The 12899-nt window shown below is 38.1% G+C and overlaps 1 protein-coding gene across 1 annotated transcript; it reads left to right on the top strand.

Annotated features, from left to right (window-relative positions):
* The first annotated feature begins 7948 nt into the window (after positions 1-7948).
* LOC149805918 (uncharacterized) lies at positions 7949-12565 on the top strand. Its single transcript, XM_089950697.1, has 2 exons — positions 7949-8105; positions 12087-12565. The coding sequence occupies exons 1-2, from the start codon at positions 8041-8043 to the stop codon at positions 12514-12516; spliced, it is 495 nt and encodes a 164-aa protein (XP_089806823.1). The 5' UTR covers positions 7949-8040; the 3' UTR covers positions 12517-12565.
* The last annotated feature ends 334 nt before the right edge of the window (positions 12566-12899 follow it).

The raw sequence follows: 12899 nt of genomic DNA, 5'->3' as shown, positions 1-12899 counted from the left end.
CAACACATGACTAGTATATGGGGGCACTTTACGGACAATCGGAATTACCATTACAAGACCCCCCTGGGTACGTTGACGGACAAAATTCATACAGACAATGAATATACAGACAAAAGGTTGGGCCTGTATAGGGACAAGGCAAAGTTGAACATAGGTTGGGTTTGTATAGGGACAATAGGAATGGAGCAGGGTGAAGTCATGGATACTGGCAACAATGTTGTATGTGGCTGACCTCAATCTGCGAAACAGAGACAGCGGGGGGAAAAGCTATAACGCTTGGCGGGGCCGGATATGTAACTTTATATAACGCCTGACGGGGCGGGACATATAACTTTATAGACAGTGACAGAAATATCACAAACAAAGATTTATGAACATAAATCTATTACACAAAACAGCGACTACATTTTTTAGGCAAGAACGTTAAACTTTTCGAGTCAATGGAGGGGCCCTGAACAGGGCCTTTGTTTTATTTTTGTTTGTTAACAACACTATTCAGTTAACACAGAGGACATCGCACGGATCTTCTTCTCTTCTTCAAACTGAGTCTGACCGCTGGTCCGTAGATTAAGACTCTCTTTAGACAGTCTTGTCTTTACACATATATCCTTCGTTTCCAAAGTACTAAATCAGTCATTTGGGTAATTGTCCATGATGATTTGACATGCATGGGATAGTCCGGGTTTAACAGCATCGACGATAGGATGGTAGACGATGCTACATTAGTCAACATCTTGTGACGAGAACAGGTGAAGGGAATGAAGTGAACTGGGGTTATTTAGAGTGGAAGAGCGGATCGAAACGGACTGAGCTCTTTAACCAATCCAAACACGCGTTACAAAATTTAGTCAGAGTGCGGAGTCTGTCTTCCAGTCCGAAGAGAGCAACATGTGACGTCACATTCCCTATATAGATGTGCTAGCATCTGTGCGCAATGAATCAATGCGACATTGTTAGAACATGACGGAAACTAAGAAGACTATGAGTTGGGGTGCACCGGTCGTGGAGACGACAAGTGATGGCACAACAGTATCTATCAAAGCAAACACGGTCCTACTTCCAGAAGAGCACCTTCTCCGCATTCTCCTTTTTACCACACATCGATGATTTTAGACAGAGACAGAATCTTTTATTCTCTTTCTTGACGTGTTTGGGTTCTTCCTTTTTGGAGAGTACCTGTTTTCCTGTTCTGAACCCCTCTCATCTCTTGCTCCTGTTGTTTCTTAGGGCAGTAAGAAGAATAATGTCCTTTCTCTTGACAATGATAACAGATATCTTGACCTTTGTCTATTTTGATGCTTATCTTGATTTTTGACCTTGTGGACATTAGAAAAACCAATGCCATTTATTCTTACAGATATGCCTTTTATCACGAAAGAAGGGGGATTAGTCCGTCGGTTTTTCTTAGAAAACCTTCGTACGACACCTCGCAAAGCTCTAATCATAAGTTATATCTATGTTGGCTCTTTCATCTTTCTGGTAGGATTGAGAGTGAAATGAATACTTGGAAGGAAAACACTGACCCTTTATAAGGGGAAGACTCTGGCCTTACATTGATAAGGGGGACCATGAAGTTTCAAATGTAGTCATTTAACTTTTTGCTATCAAGATGAAACAATCGCATCATTTGGTCGAGAAAGGAGAAGGAGAAGAATGTAAGAGGCAGAAACGTGCCATATTGCCTCGCACAGTAGCTGAAGTTTTGGCTCAGATTCATGCCAGTGATTTTGAAGATGACATGAATGAACTAGAATCCAGGCCCAGAGAGTCTACACCAGGCCAAAGTTCACCAAATGGATTCAACATTTCCGAAACGGAGGAGACTAAAATACAATCGGAACGTATTCGGTGGATGGCTGAGACTTAGCAAACCCCAAGATCGTGCACGAGTTAAACGGATGCTTATTTCACGGATGTATGACCTGTTACCCTCAACGTGACACTAAAAATCCGTTTTTGCAACGTACCATAGAAGATTTCAATTAGGCCACTTGTCAACGGCACTTGAAGTTAGAACAGCAAGGATACCAAGTCGTGGACATGTGGGAACACGAGTAAATCACCGTTTGAAAACCGATCCCGAGTTCACAGGCATCGTGGAAAGTTACAAGCTGGTGGACCCTCTGAACCCACGGTACAGTTTGTATGGAGAACGAACGAATGGCAGCTGTTTGCTGTACCCCGCCGACGAAGAGAAAGGAGAAGAAATCAAATACATGGACATGTGATCGCTGTATCCATACGTGTGCAAACATTGTCAGTTTTCCTCATGGCCCCCACAATTGCTAACGGAACACATCGACGTGGACAACATTCGGCAATACAAAGGATTGATTAAATGTAAAGTCATGCCTCCCACAGACTTGAACCACCCAGTTTTACCTCACCATTGCCAAGGAAAACTGATGGTTCCTTCGTGTCGCACTTGTGCCTAAACGTGCAACCAAGACCAATCTTGTCATCACACCCAGGAAGACGGGAACATGGATCATCGTGGAAATGTGGAAAGCTCTGGATCTGGGATACCAATTGTTAGAAATGTACGCAACTCACCACTTTTCTAAGACATAACAGTACCACAAGGATGACGAGACTTAGAAAGGCATTTTCGCAGACTACGTGTATGCCTTTTTGAAACTGAAACAATATTGTTGCGGCTATCCTTCCTGGTGCAACACTCCCGATAACCAAGAGAAATTCAAAGAGAAATACTTTGAGCAGGAGGGCATCCCTTTAGACCACATTGAAAAAAACGAAGGAAGGCGATCGTTTGCCAAAGTGATGTTGAATTGCTTGTTGGGGAAAATGGTACAACGACCGTGTTTACCCGATTTGGAGCATTTGACAGAATCTTCCCGTTACTTCCAGAAGATTCACGACAAAATAAAATACATGAAACACGTGAACGTCCTTCCTGAAGACTTGATCCTGGTCAATTACGAAGAACTGGAGTTTGTACAGGCTGACGAATTTGGAAATGTCATCATTGCGGCCTTCGTAACAGCCCATGCTCGCTTAAATTGTACGAAGCGTTACACCAGTTAAGAGATAGTGTGTTGTATTTTGACAAAGACAGTTACATCTACTTCGATCACCTGGGTCAACGTCACCCTGACATCGAAGACAGTTTATGAGCCTGGACGATCGAGTACCCCGTCGACGCGATTCTAAGTTTTGCTAATGGCGGTCCCAAAAATTACGGCTACGAATACCGGGATCAACAAGGAAAGGTGAACTTTGTGAAGATTGGGGTAATTAAAGAAATCTTGGAGTCTGGAGAAGATCAACATTTTAAATATTACCACCTACGAACCTCACAAGATTGTACGTTTGGGCACAAACCTACTCGTCAGCCGACCTTCGGAAAAACTGTATCAAATCGTGTACCACAAGCGAGTGCTGATTCTCAATCACTTCACATGCCGGTATAAAAAAAAATTGATGCAAGACTATAGCCACCAACAAGAAGGGTGACTTCAACACAGCAAGAATCGAGTGAGAGACCCACTGCAAACTCCAAGTTCAAACGATACAATTTTCCTGTATTCTTCACTGACTATTGTGATTGTGCCAGGGAAGGTTAACATACTTCGAATGTTTTAGCTAGAACAGGATTTGTCTACTTGGTACCTGAGACTGGATTGGGATACGAAGTACAGTGTTCCAGTTGTGGTCTGAAGTTGCGAATGGATCGATGTGTCTATAAAGATTCAGCTATTCTGGAACATATTCGATGGTCTCCGCACTGTCCTTACCTTTCTATGGCCTTTCCAATCATATTGCGGTACATTTATAACGGTACCTTAGGAAATATAGTACCGTTGTCCACGAAAAAAAAGGAAGAATTCCAAAACTAGACATAAGAAAGGAAAGATTTGCACGCTCAATATTTCATTACGGCGAGTATAAAAAGGAAAATATCCAAGACTGATATTTCGTTGTGACTACCAACACCAAGCGAGAAAAACAGACACCATCCAAGTTCGTTGATTCTTAAGTGGAGAGTGATGATGTGCATTACGATGGCAGGTATGCCGTACGCTGTGACCTCAGCAATTCCGTACCACATCATGCGAACTTTACTATGACTACTACTACAATATATACCATGGAAAGTGATGCTGTGTGCGTCAAATCTGACGATGCGAAAGCGGTGCCACCTTATCATTTTACTGGTTTTCACTGTCTGTCATTCTCCAGGTGAAGCCATGCAGCTACCACCCTATGGATGTCATCCACGTCTTAGCAAACTACTGCGGGTTTAACCGTAACCTCATCAAAATGACCCTGTGAAAGATTAATATTCGTTCCCTGTGCGTTTGCCTGAATACTGCGACTTTGAAAGTCGATTCCAAACCTTCCAAGGAAAGTGGCCTAAATATCTGGGAGGACCTACCCCCGAAGAACTAACCCGAGCCGGATTTATCTACTTGGGTGAAGGTGAAAACGTCAAGTGCTTCAGTTGCTGCGTGTCACTACATAAGTGGGAGCAGAAATATTCAGCTTACCTAGAACATGCTCGATGGTCTCCGCACTGTCACTACCTACCTTTAGTGGGACGACCTTAGTAAACTCTTGATGGATACTTTACAAGAGAACATTGGTGGTTTGCCTGTGGTGTTGAGAGAAAGCATTTACCGAGAGTTGGTCAAAATACAAGTCCAATGCAAAGAACAATCTCGTCCGTTACGTCACCGATATTTGATCCACTGGTACTGGAATGGTATCAGAGGACTGATTCATTCTGAAAACCTTCCAATGGTCAGACATTCAACTGGACGAGGACCAGAATACTTTGATTGCTACTCATCCTACGTCTAACAAGCTAGCCATACTACACCAAATTCCGAAGGAAGAGTTAGAGGATAACAAAAATCTTTTACACGAAGAAATCTTGGTTCAAGAGGAAACTTCTGTGCGACGTGTGGCATGTGATCTATTGACTAAAACAAACTGGTACAGTACTTAAATAAAACCGCTTCTGTTCAGAAAGTACATTATTACCTTTAACAAAAGATGGTATAAAAACTGGCTACCATGCCACGACCTTCATCAGTTGTGATAATACAGTTGCCGTTAGAGGAAATCAATGACAGTATTCAGACGGTGGCGGATTGTCAACACTTATTACGAGAACTGTGTCAGTTGAATTGGGGTCGTCGGGTGGTGTGTCTTAGTGACTTCCTTTCTGGGATTTCGTTTACCAGCCAATTCCTTGTGGACTCTTTACGATCTGTACTGTGAGGTAACACCAGAACTATGAAGGTGGTACCTTTAAATGTATACGAGAGACTCATTCTGTTAAAAGCCTTGCGCTTTCATCTCTATACTTCTCGACCTCTACGGGAAAAAAAGATTCGTCAACTTTTAGGCACTAAAGATGTTTACGAAGGTATGTGTGTAGCTTGTGACTTACACCCTCACTGGCAAGATGCACGTGACTGGACGTATCTTATTTGCTGGCGACTGTTTGCTGAATAGCAAATCTGAGACCGACATGAAACACAGAATGGTTCATTTTCCTCAGCTTGTAACAGTTGTGGTATCATGATCGGTATCAATAAGACTTGCATTAATAAAGCCTTACATAGAGCCTACCAACACAGTAAATGGCTAAACCTTCTTGGTACGTCTAGTGATAGTCCATATCTCGGCAGCACACTGTCACGTGTAGTAAACATCGATCACGAAACCAGTGTCAGAATTCCTAAGGCAGTTATGACTTTTGACAGACAACGTGCAAATATGTGGGAGTGCCACGGTGTCTGACTACAAACAATACGTAAGGTCTACTAAGTCAATGCACCGCCGACCTTGTTGTATGTTTGCGAAATCTGGACAGTGTACAGACGCCATCACAATTGAGATATATGATCTTGAAGTTTATTGCAAACAAGCGTGTAGAGTACTGTCATTTACAATTTGGATGATCAAGATATTGCAGTATATTGCTATACTTTATTGTCTGAAGTCCTAAATGAAATAATTTATTTATATGTATTTCTTTCAAATACAGGGATGAACTATTGAATAGTAGTATACTAAAAAAGAAAGTATTTTTGTCGTCTCTTTGTTTTGCTTCTTTATTTGTATGTCTGTCTGTTTGTCTGTTCGTTTCTTAGAATCTCCTCATTGTAATGACGTCCTGTGCTCATTGTTGTATTTATTTTCACACAGAGAAATTATTAGGTATGCAAATGAAAGTAAAATAAAAATAGTAAATGGTCAAAGGTTACTTAGTTTATAATTGAACATTACTTCTTAAAATAAGAAAACAGTAAAGCTTCCTTATAGAATATATATGTATGTTGAATTTGAATTTGGAAGAGAAGACCAACATGATGCAACAACTCTGTCTGGCGCAGATACATTAATTTCTTTTGTGACGATGAACTAAGAACTACCCAGTTGGGTAGCTTCTTCTGTACAGTGTTCAGCATTTTTTAACTGATAATGTGTTTTAGACCTATGTCCGTGACTGGATACAGAGTTTTGACATATTGTCATCTAATATCTGCCTGATTTTTGTCATGATGATAAGTGGTAAACAAGATCTTTACTAAACTTTAAGATCAAGGTCTGACCTGTTTTGCAAATTAGTGATTTTTTCCATTTCATTTCTTTCAAGAACATTTTGTTGCATCATAGGTCAGGTGAGTTTGTTTATAAAACTTTTTGTAAATAATTCTTCCGTTTGGTATCAGTTTTTGGGAACCTATGGTCAGAGATTTTCTCTGTGTTCAGATGTAATTCGAGATGAAGCACTTATTTAAATTTTGCATTGGAATTACAAAGTACTTATGAACTATTTGGACTAAACTACTACTTTGAGATTGTTGTAAATTTGTTCACAGACGTTCTGGATTATATCATTGTGTCACATCAAGAGCATTGGTAAATCAGCACAATCAGGAATTTGAGTGCATCATCACATTCGAGACTAGTTGTACATCAGCACATTCAAGACTACAGTTACAACAGTACATTCACAATTATTGTAATTCATTCGGAACATTCTATAAATTTGGACAGTGATAGAACATTTAGGATTTTATTCACAATACTGTTAATGACTTTATTCACAATACTGTTTCGCTTTGTATTATAGAAAAATTTTAAGTTGAATATTGCTAAACGTGATGTTTTCACGTCTTCCTGTTTCATAGTTTAAGACCATAGAGTCTTAACAAGAGTACTTGTTTTGTAACTGAAAGCTCACTTTAGAGTACGTTTAGTCATTTCAACGTTTTAATAAAGATAATATAAAATGAAAACAATTTCATGATTACGAACAGCAGGCACTACTTCATTTCTTCTCTCGAAAAAAGCAACACAGCATCAAACAAAAAATGAATGCCCAACAATTTTATCTGAATTAATCACATATTGGTATATGCAGTCTATGGTCAATATTTATCCATTTGCTAGGCATGACAGAGATTTACCCCAATTGTTTACTACGTTGTGCATATAATCAGGTGAAAAAGTTTATATTCCAAAGTAATTTTCATCTTCTTGGTTTCTTCTCGTAATATGTAAAATACAGTTTTTGACTAACCATACTTTGTACTTAAAGTTTTTAATGTCTTATATATATACAAAATAGCATTAATCTTAGAGTAAACCTACTTTGTACCTACGACTGCGTGTTAGTACGTGCAAAATTGTCTTAGTTTAAGCTATTTTAGTCCGGCTGCTTTCGGGCACTGTATATGTATATATGTCGGTACCTACTGTATGATTGTGAAGCATATAAACCAAGTTATTATTTATTTCTATCGCAAACAAGTTGTGTTGCTATACCTAGTGTGGTGAATCTAAACTTTACGATACGTTGAAACGCAAGTAGGTATGAAAAATCATGTTTAATGTTCATTATCGATGCACCTTTTTTGTCTTACATGGTAAAGTAAGGAGAACATCTGTCAGAACTCACAAGGGATTGACTTCAAAGTCGTCTTTCACAGGTATAAGTTGATCACATTAGCAGATAGTTCTTACTCCAAATTTGAGAGACAATCGAAAATCTTGCGTTCAAAGATGTCGCCAGTATCGGTATTTTTCCTCCTGGCTCTCCTTGCTGGTGCTAAGGCAGCTACTTTATGGTAAGGCATTTTTCGGTCGAGGATATTAGTAATAAATTAAATACAAACTTGTGACATGGTTGGTATATAATCACTGCACAAAACATGGATATATGCAAGGGATTTACCATTGCGAAGACATTATCAAATGTTAATGTTGAATCCGCTCTCTATCTCTCTAACAACGTACAATTTAATTTTACTGTGTGATACCTAATGGCGTAACAATCTGTTCAGCAATGCTCACATGTTATTTAGTTCAGTGATTGAATTTATTTCTTAAAATTAGGAAATAGCAAAGCTTGGATGAAGCACATTTTTGTAAAATACATTGCGCACATAAAGCCGTCAAATTTTAATAGTTATGCTTTTCCAGGATTCGATTTTCATTTTGATTTTACATGCTTTCTACCTTTGAAAGAGCGTTGATACGTGGATCTCAATGCTATTTCTTAAAATCTTTTCATTACCAGTCCAGACACTGATATTTGAAATATCAACCTTTAATATTTAAAACCATAAACACACTGACATTGCATCCACTGGTTTCATTAGTCAATGTGTGAAGGTAGGTGTTGATTGAAAGTGCAGTTCGACCTCAGCACTTTAGGCAGTGAAATGCGCTTGGATATTTACAGTATAATACGTGTGTGTGTGTGTGTGTGTGTGTGACAGCAAAGGTCCAAATTCATATGGGCTATATCAGAATAAATTATAGTAAAGTTTACATATGTTTGCCACTGTTGGAACGCAAGCATTTGTTTGGTCTATAAGTATTTAGGTAGCAAGTTTACAGAGGTCGATCAGCATTAGGACTGAAATATGGGACCAATCTGTAGAGTATTCCGTGCTGTAGAAGGGCAGGTTTAATAATGTTTCGCTGTACATACAAGGTGAATGTAGAAAAGAAAGATAACGAGCGATTAAAAACAATCGAAACACAAGACATATGTTCGCTGACAATGCTTTATTTTAATCAAGTGAAAGAGATATATGACAAATGATCTAAATATACATGCGCATACATCCTTCATGCTTCTTGCATTAAGAGACATAGGAGCAAGTAATCCACTTTATCAAAAGAAAAAGAAACTCCATTTGCTAATTGCATATTATCCCATAAGCAAAAGTGTTGTAACATCAAGTCTGAAGACGTATTTTGTGTTGTACTTAGCTATTATTTAAGAGGAAAAATATTTCTTTGGGCTGTGGAAATAAAACGTTCTCATTTCTTTTACTATAATATTATTCTGGAACTATACTGATTTAATCTTTAGAGTTCTGGACAACGCCATTTTGATAAAGTCAAGATATTTGGCGGACCAGTATATATTTCTGGTTCTGAAGTTTATACAAAACTTTTCATTCTTTGGACTTGAATATAATTTTTTCGGATTTAATTTACATAAACTTCATAATACTGTATTCTTAACAACTATACCTGTATTTTAGCATCTTCCCTTAGCTTCTAGACATTAACTGTATTTTAACAGCGATCCGTAGCTTCTAGACATTACCTGTATTTTAGCAGCTACCCTTAGTTTCTAGACATTAACTGTATTTTAGCAGCTGCCCATAGCGTCTAGACATTAACTGTATTTTAGCAGCTACCCTTAGCTTCTAGACATTAACTGTATTTTAGCAACTACCCTTAGCTTCTAGACATTAACTGTATTTTAGCAGCGACCCTTAGCCTCTAGACATTAATTGTATTTTAGCATAAACCCTTAGCTTCTAGACATTAACTGTATTTTAGCAGCTGCCCTTTGCTTCTAGACGTTAACTGTATTTTAGCTGCGACCCTTAGCTTCTAGACATTAACTGTATTTTAGCAGCTGCCCTTAGCGTCTAGACATTGACTGTATTTTAGCATATACCTTTAGCTTCTAGACATTAACTGTATATTAGCAGCTACCCATGGCTTCTAGACATTAACTGTATTTTAGCCGCTACCGTTAGCTTCTAGACATTAACTGTATTTTAGCAGCGACCCGTAGCTTCTGGACATTGACTGTATTTTAGCATATAGCTTCCAGACATTAACTGCATTTTAGCATCTACCCTTAGCTTCCAGACATTAACTGTATTTTAGCAGCTTCCCTTAGCGTCTAGACATTAACTGTATTTTAGCATCTACCATTAGCGTCTAGACAGTAACTGTATTCTAGCAGCTATCCTTAGCTTCTAGACATTAACTGTATTTTAGCAACTACCCTTAGTTTCTAGACATTAACTGTATTTTAGCATATACCCTTAGCTTCTAGACATTACCTGTATTTTAGCAGCTGCCCTTAGCGTCTAGACATTGACTGTATTTTAGCATATACCTTTAGCTTCTAGACATTAACTGTATATTAGCAGCTACCCTTAGCTTCTAGACATTAACTGTATTTTAGCAGCTACCCTTAGCTCCGAGACACTAACTGTATTTTAGCAGCGACCCGTAGCTTCTAGACATTGACTGTATTTTAGCATATACCCTTAGCTTCTAGACATTAAGTGTATTTTAGCATCTACCCTTAGCTTCCAGACATTAACTGTATTTTAGCAGCTTCCCTTAGCGCCTAGACATTAACTGTATTTTAGCATCTACCATTAGTTTTTAGACATTAACTGTATTTTAGCAGCTACCCTTAGCTTCTTGACATTAACTGATTGGTAGCATCTATTGTTAGCGTATAAACATTACCTGCATTTTATCAGTTACCATTAGCGTCTAAACATTATCAGCAACTCTAGCAAATACTGTCTAAACATTATCTGCATTTCTAGCATATAATAATAGCGTCTAAACATTGCCTGCAATTAAAACAACTTCTTTTAGCGTTTAACATGAATTCAAGCAATGATTATTAAGCCATATCAATGAGTTTGGAAACGATCCATTACGGTGACTGACCTTGAGCAAAGAATGCAACATTGTTTTCATAATTTTAAAGAAATCGAAAAAAATAATAATAATCTGCATGCAATTCTACTCTAAATAGCTGGTCTTTACTATTGTGATTCTTATACGGAATATTTGTTCAAGTGTACAACTTTATAAAACAGTTACAGCGTACGTGAATATAACCATGAGCAATGAAATTTACATTAGCATGGTCAATGCAGTCTTTTGATTGATCGGAATATTTTGGAATAAATTGCATTTATAACAGAATGCCCATCACTCTCGCATCAGCTCTCGCATGGCGTTTACTTCGATAAATAGCATAAAATGTGATTGCACAATGGTTTCACTTATAATTCTGTATCCCACACTACACAATCACAAACGTTTTGGTTTGTCGACTAACTGACCTGTCACAAGAGTTGAGGTAACCAGGCTTCGCCAATATCATAGCACATCAAATAAAATAAAAGTTTTTTATATTGACACCTACCTCATGTGAATTTGTGTTCAGTTTAAATATCGACACCTACCTCATGTGAATTTGTGTTCAGTTTTAATATCGACACCTACCTCATGTGAATTTGTGTTCAGTTTTAATATCGACACTTACCTCATATGAATTTGTATTCAGTTTTAATATCGACACTTACCTCATGTGAATTTGTATTCAGTTTTAATATCGACACTTACCTCATGTGAATTTGTATTCAGTTTTAATATCGACACTTATCTCATGCGAATTAATGTTCAGTTTTAGTGTATAATGAAATTTTCATAAAAACTGTTTCTAATATGTTATTTTATGAAGGAATTTGTATATGCTATACAGCGACAGTCGAATGGGCGATGAACATTGGGTCTGAATGTCCGAAAAGCTACCAGTGCCACTGTAAATCATGCGATGCCTCACATCTTTGCCAGCTATAGTATTGGTCGGCGATCTATAGGAACTGTCACATATTAGGGTATCGTTGATATGCTGTAATAGTAAAGTACTGCGTTACACTGTCATATTTGCTTGGAAAATATGTTAGTATTATTCACAATGGCACTAATGTGTGAAAGTGCATTGATGATATTGCAGACTTTTGAATATTGATTTTTTGCAGCACGGATGCAAATACACAACTTGTGGCTCGAATCGTGTTTGGCGAAGCGAGAGGCGAGCCCGCCGAGGGACAACTTGCTGTAGCATACTCCGTGGTTAATCGCGTGGCTCACCCTGGGTACCCTAATACCGTGAGTTCTGTTGTGCACCAAACATATGGCACTCACCACCAGTACAACACACTAGATGTTGCGCAGCATAATACAGCATGGGAATATGCTAAAGCCCACAACACCATTGAATACCAACATGCTATACAAGCTGCAGGCGATGCTCTTTGCGGAAGAAAACCTGATCCAACAACTTGCGCCACAGACTATTGTGCAAGAGATCCTTGTTCGGCTACAAGCACCAATCATTACTACGAAGCTTACAACAAGCAACAAATTGGAAATCATTATTTTGTTTGCAGACGTGCAGTGTCAGGCTAAATGAAAACAGTGAAGATGTTTACATAATAAAATAAGTACATTTTACAAACTTCTCTTTTTGGTTGTGTCTAGGCTTACATTAATAATCATTATATTGCAAGGTCCACATAATCACATTGAAAAGGTGATATAAGTAAATGAAAATTGTATTTTTTATTATTGAACAAATCATTCCAGCAGTTGTAATTATATTAGTGTAAGTACTATATTAGCATCATAATCATGATGAACATTGTTCTTTTAAAGTTTTCACATTGATCAGGGACATTCTCTGATATTTGGGAATATGTATGCATATATGTATTGGTCGTTTGATCAGTCTATCAATCTCTTTCTATAGTTTTTTCTATTTCTTCTTTCCGACTAAAACTGTGATTCAATCA

Source organism: Sinohyriopsis cumingii, chromosome 2 (genome assembly GCF_028554795.1).
Source record: "Sinohyriopsis cumingii isolate HCF-2022 chromosome 2, ASM2855479v2, whole genome shotgun sequence".
NCBI lineage: Eukaryota > Metazoa > Mollusca > Bivalvia > Unionida > Unionidae > Sinohyriopsis > Sinohyriopsis cumingii.
This window is presented reverse-complemented; position numbering and strand designations above follow the sequence as displayed.

Excerpts from the sequence above, each read along its gene's own strand:
- LOC149805918 (XM_089950697.1), top strand. The coding sequence starts at position 8,041 with ATGTCGCCAGTATCGGTATTTTTCCTCCTGGCTCTCCTTGCTGGTGCT. Across the intron at positions 8,106-12,086 it reads GCTAAGGCAGCTACTTTATG|CACGGATGCAAATACACAAC; the intron begins GTAAGGCATTTT and ends GATTTTTTGCAG.